The sequence below is a fragment of the Saccostrea cucullata genome, unplaced genomic scaffold, assembly GCF_032062105.1.
Source record: "Saccostrea cucullata isolate Sc308-1 unplaced genomic scaffold, CSIRO_AGI_Scuc_v1 ctg6016, whole genome shotgun sequence".
In the NCBI taxonomy this organism is placed as follows: domain Eukaryota; kingdom Metazoa; phylum Mollusca; class Bivalvia; order Ostreida; family Ostreidae; genus Saccostrea; species Saccostrea cuccullata.
Genome location: NW_026928833.1, coordinates 8,709 through 17,736, shown reverse-complemented (window position 1 = coordinate 17,736; position 9,028 = coordinate 8,709). Strand labels below are relative to the sequence as shown.

Below are 9,028 nucleotides of genomic sequence, written 5' to 3'. Positions count from 1 at the left end.
TGGTGGTGTCAATATCATTTATAGAGGATGAAATAAGAAAGTTCAGTATTTAGGCCTTTTTGATGAGAAAAATCCAAAGTTTTGTACTGGTTTCTTAACTATTGTGTGCATCTGAAACACAGTAGTGGGTGGGGCTATGGCTTTCCTACATGTATTTCACAAGACCTAGTGTATTTCTTTTGACAAGACTTTTTCATGGGTGCCACCAAATTTGACCTCTTGACCTTGACCTTGGAATTTGACCGACTTTTACCAAAAATGATATCACATTTTAACCTAGGTCATAATTTTTGAACAGTTGAAGCTAGAGCTTTCATCCTTCACATGTATATTCATTGTTACAAGACCTTTCAACTGTTATAAATATTTTTTCACCTTGACCTAAGATTTTTCCCCACTTTTTTAAAAACTTTTACATTGGTCGTAACTTTTGAACGGTTAGAAATACGCTGTTCGTATTTCACGGGTGTATTCCTTGTAACAAGAAGACCTTCCTTTGGATACCAACAAATTTGGCCTTGACCTTTGGAGCTTGACATGTATTTGAGAGAATTCATCCCTCGCCATTAGCTGCCACACGGGGGCATCAGGGTTTTGCAAACACTTGTTGTTTTGCATGAAATAATGTATATGCTAGTAGCATTTAATACTTGCCCACCCTTAGATTTAGTTACATCTTTAAAGAAGCTAAAAGCAGGCGACACTTGCGTTCCTTGGAATACTGTAGTTAATATCTGTCAGTTTGTATGACGACCTTAAGTTATAGATCTCCATAATAACCTAAGAACAAATGTTTAAATAATTTTAATTTGCCTTTCATGATCAGGAAAGCAAATTAGATATTTAATTTAGCAGTCTTCATCACTCGCAAAGAAAAGCTCTTTTAAGCTTTCTTTGCGTCTTACAATATTTCCGTTAGTTCGATTAATCTTGTCAAGTATTTGGAGCATTGATTGTAAAAATATTTCATTTAAACCAATTTCTATGTATCTGTCTTTTTCTCTAAGGTATTTTGTAAAAAGGGTTTGGTTTGAGCTAATTTTCTTTAGTTTTTCCGCTAAATCCTTAGGAGAAGGGAAATCTAGAGCATTTATGAATGTTCCGTTAGGTATGTATTCCGCTGCATTTTTTGGTCCATTAATTACAGGAATAACATCTAAATTACCCAAAAATACATTAAATAATTTTTCTGTCGTGTAGTCTTTACAAATGTTATTTTCAAAGGCAAAATAAAATTTATAATCACGAGAAAAATTTCGCAAGCATTCGTTAAGTCCTGCACTTCGAGTAAGACAAACAGCACTTCCGCAAGAACCGAACATATCGACCTGTATATATTTCTTTAAATCAAGTATGTAATATTTACGACGAGACGGTACTGGACAATGCCCTGACATCCACACCCCAAAATATTTCTTCTTCTGAAATATCTCCGTATAATTCTTCACCAAAAGGGAGGTCCGTTTCTTAAGTATTCCATAAGGTCGATATATATCTGAATTTCTGCTATAAGACATCAACCAATCTAGACTATTATTACATTTTTGGTAGTGTTTATACGTGAATTTAGGAGCTTCCATAGTGTGAAAAACCCACATTTGACACTTGGTCTTGTTTGGCGGCACATCACCCATAGTAAAATGTGTAAATATCACAACATCACTCTTAGATAAATCTTTAATGTCATGTGTAAAGATCCAGTTTGGGTGCTTTTTGTGTGTTTTATGTTTTGTATAGTTCAGCACACTAACTAAATAGGATGGAATTTTGTACCACAATATTCTCCACTCTGTTTTGTTTGTCAAAGGGCAGTTTGGTGGAGTTCTCACAGGACGTCCTTCGAAATTCTTTGTTTGATACATAAATTGAAATATCATAAATGCCAGTCCTATACACAGTAACAGGATAAACAAAAGGATGAAAGTTTTTACCTGCCAAAATCTGAAAAAAAAGTAATGAATAATCCTATAAAAAGCATAGAATTACAGTTTGTTCTTAAATCGTATTATTCGTCCAATGTATATATACGTACCGTATACTTAAGGTTAACACTGAATGAACTACTAGTTAAGATGCCTGTGCATATATTCTAAGTATAAAGTTATTTTTAGAAAAAAAGCATTATATTGTCCGAACATGCCACTTTTTACTTTATAATTTATGCCAACAGTTTTAGTAAAGTAAATGGTAAAATGAAATGTATTGCAAGAAAATTTTGAAGCACTTTTGATTTATTGAGTCATAATTGTATTTTGTCTTGACAAAAGGCTGAAGGGCCTTATAAACAGTCATGTACATAAAGGATCTTCCCATGATTTGTAGTTGGATATACATGTAATTTTTATCCAACGAGTTGATTTTTTATCACTTATTGCAAAACCCAATGTGACATCACAACTGTGGGATATAAAGGTAGCTAAACACAGTTTCGTATAAAATCCAGGGGGTTTTTCCCAGAGAGAAGCATGCTGGGTAGGGATTTTCCTGCTATTTATAGGAGTCTAGATGAAAACTGCATCATTTTTGTTTTTATTCACATAAAGTAGAATCTTATCTTAATATTTAAAGAAAAAAATGTGCATTCATTTTTAGAAAAAAAAAATTATGAGACTTTTTAATAGGGGGAGATAACTCCCAAAACATCCAGTTTTCACATGTGCAGAATTGCATGAGTCAATTAGCAGGTAATGTAGCTCTTTCATGAGGTGGAAAATGTACCCTGAAAGCACACTAAAAGAAAACCTTAGGACTTGTTCTGTGAAATGCATACAACTTATTATGTCTGATTTTTTCTGTTTTTGTTGAGCAGGGGGGTTAAAAATGCATAGATGCACTGAAAATGGATGCATAAACAACCCAATATCCCCCATATTTCAGGTGTCAAATACCCCGTAGTAGTAATTGATGAATGTATTATAGTTGGATATTTACAAAATTCACAATTTTATCTTTCCATTGATATGCAGAAGTCTATGTAACAAGCCTCCATTTTATTTTTTTATAGGGGTCAGTTTTGCTTGTCCCTCACCAAGTAACGTCCTGATAACGTCATACATAAAACTGTGTTTTGCACCCAAAAAATATCCAATGAGTCTTATTTCCTATGTAGCTTGTAACACGAGCTTTGATTGGTTATAGAGTCGGATGTGAATTTCCATGCACCCAAATTGAGCCGGGGGTAAATAAAACGTGACGTAACAATGCATAGTTTTTCTATGATATATTAGGCTAAAAATCAAATGACATGACGTCACAATGCATTGTAGTACGCAGTAAATCTGATCGATAGGTTGAGACACAGTTGATTAGACTCTGATGTTTACAAAGAATTTTTATGGGTACATAGGAAATAAATTCGTTATCCAGGTCCAATCAAGGGTGTTCGAGGATTTACCCCGGGTTGTATTCCATACACCCGTCGGCCTCAGGGTGTATGGAATAAAACCCGGAGTAAATCCCCGTACACCCTTGATTGAACCTGGATAATATCCACGTGATAAACGGATAAACATGGGATACATGAAAGTAATAGCGGATCAATGGATTGAAGAATAAAATAAAACGATATTTGGCAGATAAACAGTCCCCGTTACAGATGTTCCCCAAACGCTCCCCAAATCCCTCTTTGTGCCTTATTTCTGTAAGACTTTTTTATATGCTTAGTATCGAAGGATTTAGAACTAAGAAGTTACAATGATATCAACTATATATCATTTAACGTTTTGCATGCCCGTGCACGTGCTAGGTGATCATGGCATGTTGGCTAAAAGATTAACATATCTTTATATACTGAGAATCAAAAAAATTAATACAGATATAAATGTTACCATTTTACAAGTATATTATTCATTTTGTGCATGCGCACGTGCATGCACGTCCTTGCATTCAATGTGTATAGTTGCATAATATACGAATCCATTATGCCTATTCATATTCTAAATTTCATCCCGTTTTGTTGAAAAACAAGAAAATAGAAGAAAGTTATAGCCATTTAAAGTTTCAGCCAATCAGATTGCAGCACACGTTTATGCACGTGCTTAAATGATAATATATCGTGCTGTAAATCTTCATAATGTATGACTTTGTTCAAAATTTCAAAGGATTTTGAGAAAAAACAAGAAAGATATTGAAACTTTAGTTTCAGCCAATCAGAGCAAAGCGCACGTGCATGCAGGCGAGATCTTGCTATTTTGACCATGTCATCTTGTCTATATTACTAATATATCCATACGATATTAGTTTTAAAAAAATTCATCAAAAAATAGAAAAGTTATGGCTATATTCATTATATTGGTAATTTCACGTGTTGCACGTGCCCGCTCTTGCAAGCACGTGCGCGCAAAATGACCTTCATTTGGCAAATCTGTTTAACATGCCTATGGATAATATCCACGGAATAAACATGGGATACATGAAAGTATTAGCGGATCAGTGGATTGAAGAATAAAATAAAACGACATTTGGCAGATAAATAAAGCTATGATGCACAAAAAAAGACAATATATTGATTATGGGATCAGCATAGTAATTAACGTACCCTTAGTACAAAACTAACAAATCATATTATTTACATTTACATTTTGCTGTTTTTTTTCCAGTCATCCAACTGTGAAATTGATTTAAGGGCGTTCGATCCTGAGCTTTTGAGTCGATTTTGGTCTGAACCTTTATTTCTAAAATTCTGCATCAAGTTTTAACATTGAATTTAGATTCTACAATGCAGATTAAACTATTATATCCATTGCAAAGAAAGGAAATTTAATTCCATTCAAGTAGGATTAAGCCAGGAACTATATTTTGTGGCGGAAGGTTTTTTAGAAGAAAATTATTAGTTTTTCCCTTTTGAACTATATATAGTACTGTTAATTTAAGTTTCCCATTTTTCCATGCTGGTTGCACACAAAGTTGTGTTTTGCAATGAAATGTGTTTTACTTGTTCTGAAGTGTCTATTAAGGGGGATGTCCGGTGTAACGACGAAAAGTGACCCCCGTAGAATATTGACCGGGTGTCATTTATCTACGTAGAAATTTGACCCCCTGGTCAATGTTCTGTGTAGGAAATGACCCACTTTTCTGTAGAAATTATGGCCTTTGGGTCGTTTTGTGCATTGTAGAAAAATGACTCCGTAGAATAATGACCCCTTATCAATTTTTGATGCAAAAACATTCGTTTTGGTAGGAATATTTTTGTTAGGCGAATGTATACGGGTAATATCGAGCTGTCTTATGCTTTGAATGTAAATTTCTGAAAGCTTTAAAGCTTAAATAACAATCAAAGCTATACGATACCTTACATTAATAATACAAACTGTTTTATCCCCATTAAAGGAAAACAATATTAAAATGTTTTAACTAAAGGCTATTAGAGCAAAGATACGTGCATTGTTACTAAAATTTGGGACCAAATCAACGCACTGTGAAAAAAACAATTCTTTTCAAAGTTCGTTAATATCAACCATATTAACGCACTTTGAAAAAAATGTGTATTGCTTGGTCAATATTCTTGCAAATCTTAGGTATGATAAATAATTGAACCTGTTTGATAACTCTTCGGTGATGAAGTCACTTCAGGATGTGAAAGTGAGCTATTTTGATTTTTCCATACTTTCAAAATTCTTTCTTTCTTAAATGTTTTACTGTACTTAATTATGTTCCCCAAACAAAGTTGGGGAACATATTGTTTTTACTCTGTTTCTTATTAAGGTCTTCCGTCTTCACGGAAGACCTTATAGTGATTCTACTGTTTCTTATTATTATTATTATTTTTTTGACTTTCTAATTTTGTGCACGCGATTTCTCGAAGACTACTGGGTAGAATTAAATGAAATTTTCAGAAAAGATGTGTTGTAACATGAACTTGATCTATCTGAGCGATTTTTTGAGAATTCCAATCTGGTGCCAAGTTACGGGACATTTCCTGATTTTAAAATGACATTTTGTCCGTGGTTAATCTCAAGAACGGTAAAAGATATCAATGTGAAACTTTCAGGGATCATAGATCGTGATATTTGCTATCCAGGACGCGACCTTTCATTCGTCGTCAGTTCTTCCGGTCGTTATGACAAGCGAATTAAAAAAAAAGTATTTTCTAACTTTTTTGTTTTTCAATATTTTTCGTATCTTTTTGGAATGCTAATAGAGACCCTTCTTTAAAAGCTTAATATATAATTTGTTTAAATATTGGTAAATCTCAACTCTAGATATAAACATTTAAAAATCTGAAGCGTGTCCAAAATGGCGGCTGTCTCAGTCAGCTCTGCCATTTCGCAAGTCAGGGTTTATAGAGGCAGCCGAGCGTTTGCTTAAACAAAACTAACATAAGGAAAAATGTAATGTAGAAGACTACTTGGATTGTCGCGTAGTACTAACATTGCATTTCTGTGTCAAACTCAAACTTAATCGCCGTTTCACTGCTTTAGTGTTACTTGGCTAGATACGATATGTAATGTGTACAATGTGTTAAATATGCTTTCTAAACCTCGAAATAAGATATAGGCGATACGAACGTTCTATTTTTTTCATTTCATTGAAGCAATCACACCTATTTAAAAGAACGCTACAGAGAGAAGACGCGAATATCTATTCGCGGCGTCTGGCGCAAAATTATGAATGGTGAATTAAGAACCTATCCATTACTCTAGCGTAATGGATAGGTTGTTGGATTAATAAAAGAAAAAAAAATGTTGTTGGATTTTCACGCTGGCTACCCAGGTTCAACTGGTCGTGTGTCAAATTTTTTTATCCACATTTTAAATGGAATATTTTCCGGAATCAGACGGAAGACCTCTCGTTGCTCGCAACGAGATCGTTTCTAGTTATTAGGGTCTTCCGTCTTCAGCGGAAGACCCTTCTATTATTCTTCGGTTTCTTTTTCCCCTTTATTATTTTTCTTCTTTTTCTTCTTACAAAATTTGTGCAGAGGATTTCTCGGAGATGGCTCGACCGATTTTATCCAAATTTTCATGGTTGACGCATTGACATCTGAAGTTAATTCCGGCAAGTCCTTTTTTGGAAATTCCTTTTCAGTCGAGAGTTATCGCCCTTTGATCGAAATTTAGAGGACCTCCGTGTCTGTCGCGTTACTCAAAAACGGCTCAAGCTAGAAAGCTGAAATTTTCAGGGATGATAGAGGACATTTTGCCATGTTGCACCTGGGTCATGATATTTTCCGGAAGTGCCTAGTATGGAGGCTCGGTAGGGGTCAAAATTTAGGACTCGAATCATGACTGATTTTTTAAGACATTTTGCATCAAATCTTTTAAAGTATAATTATTTTGTAATAACATATTGAACAAAATTTGTGCAGAATGACAAGATCCTTAAAATGATATCAATGAAAAAGTGCTGACTCATCACATTACGGACCAAAAGGGGCTAAAAGTCTTTTTTCGATAACTCTTAAATGATCAATATTTTGTTATACAATATTGAAGCAAAAATATTCATCTCAACAATCTACAACTGTATATTATGATTTTAATTTCATATGTTACATAATTAGGGGCCACAAGGGGCCAGAATGCTAAATCTTTGACACTTTATATCTCAAAAGTGGGACATATTTTGATAAGTAATATTGAACAAAAGATGTTCAAAATAATGTTCTAAACAACATGCAACATTTAAATTGTTGCTTAACGTCCCCATTAAGGAGTTGAAGGGCTGACCCCTAAATATTTCTTTTGCTAATAACTGGAACACGAAAAAGAATCTCTGAATAGGTATTGAACAAAAAGTGTTCAAAATCCTAAGAGCTTTAAGATGAGATCAAGAAAAAGGGGCTGGGCACTCAAATTAGGGGCCAAGAGGGGCCAAAAGACTTCAATCGATTACTTTTTAGCAGTTAATATTTTGTAATACATTACTGAAGCAAAGATGTTTATCTCAACCATCTACAACTATATATTATGGTTTTTATGTCGTATGGTTCATAATTAGGGGTCACAAGGGGCCAGAATGCTAAATCTTTGATGCTTTATATCTCAAAAGGGAGAAATATTTTGATAAGCAATATTGAACAAAAGTTGTTCAAAATCATGTTCTAAACAGCATGCAACCTTTCATTTTTTGCTAAACGTCCCCATTAAGGAGTTGAAGGGTTGGCCCCTAAATATTTCTTTTGCTAATAGCTCAAAAACGAAAAAGAATTTCTGAACAGTTGTTGAACACAAAATGTTCAAAATCTTAAAATCTTTAAGATGAGATCAAGAAAAAGGGGCTGGGCACTCGAATTAGGGGCCAAGAGGGGCCAAAAGTCTTCAATCGATAACTCTTTATCAGTTAATATTTTGTAATACATTACTGAAGCAAAGATGTTTATCTCAACCATCTACAACTATATATTATGATTTTCATGTCGCATGGTACATAATTAGGGGCCACAAGGGGCCAGATTGCTTAATCTTTGATGCTTTATATCTCGAAAGGGAGAAATATTTTGATAAGCAATATTGGACAAAAGTTGTTCAAAATAATGTTCTGAACATTATGCAACCTTTTATTTTTTGCTAAACGTCCCCATTAAGGAGTTGAAGGTTTCGCCCCTAAATATTTCTTTTGCTAATAGCTCAAAAACGAAAAAGAATTTCTGAACAGTTGTTGAACACTTAATGTTCAAAATCTTAAGATCTTTAAGATGAGATCCCGAAAAAGGGGCTGGGCACTCAAATTAGGGGCCAAGAGGGGCCAAAAGTCTTCAATCGATAACTCTTTATCAGTTGATATTTTGTAATACATTACTGAAGCAAAGATGTTTATCTCAACCATCTACAACTATATATTATGATTTTCATGTCGCATGGTACATAATTAGGGGTCACAAGGGGCAAGAATGCAAAATCTTTGATGCTTTATATCTCGAAAGGGAGAAATATTTTGATAAGCAATATTGAACAAAAGATGTTCGAAATAATGTTCTGAACAATATGCAACCTTTAATTTTTTGCTTAACATCCCCATTAAGGAGTTGAAGGTTTGGCCCCTTAAATATTTCTTTTGCTAATATCTCAAAAACGAAAAAGAATTTCTG

At 34.1% G+C, this 9,028-nt stretch overlaps 1 protein-coding gene across 1 annotated transcript; it reads right to left on the bottom strand.

The window, feature by feature from the left end:
- Window positions 1-848: 848 nt before the first annotated feature.
- LOC134278865 (glycoprotein 3-alpha-L-fucosyltransferase A-like) lies at window positions 849-1,935 on the bottom strand. Its single transcript, XM_062761168.1, has one exon. It carries the CDS (start codon window positions 1,875-1,877, stop codon window positions 849-851), a length of 1,029 nt encoding a protein of 342 aa, XP_062617152.1. The 5' UTR covers window positions 1,878-1,935.
- Between the last annotated feature and the right edge of the window lie 7,093 nt (window positions 1,936-9,028).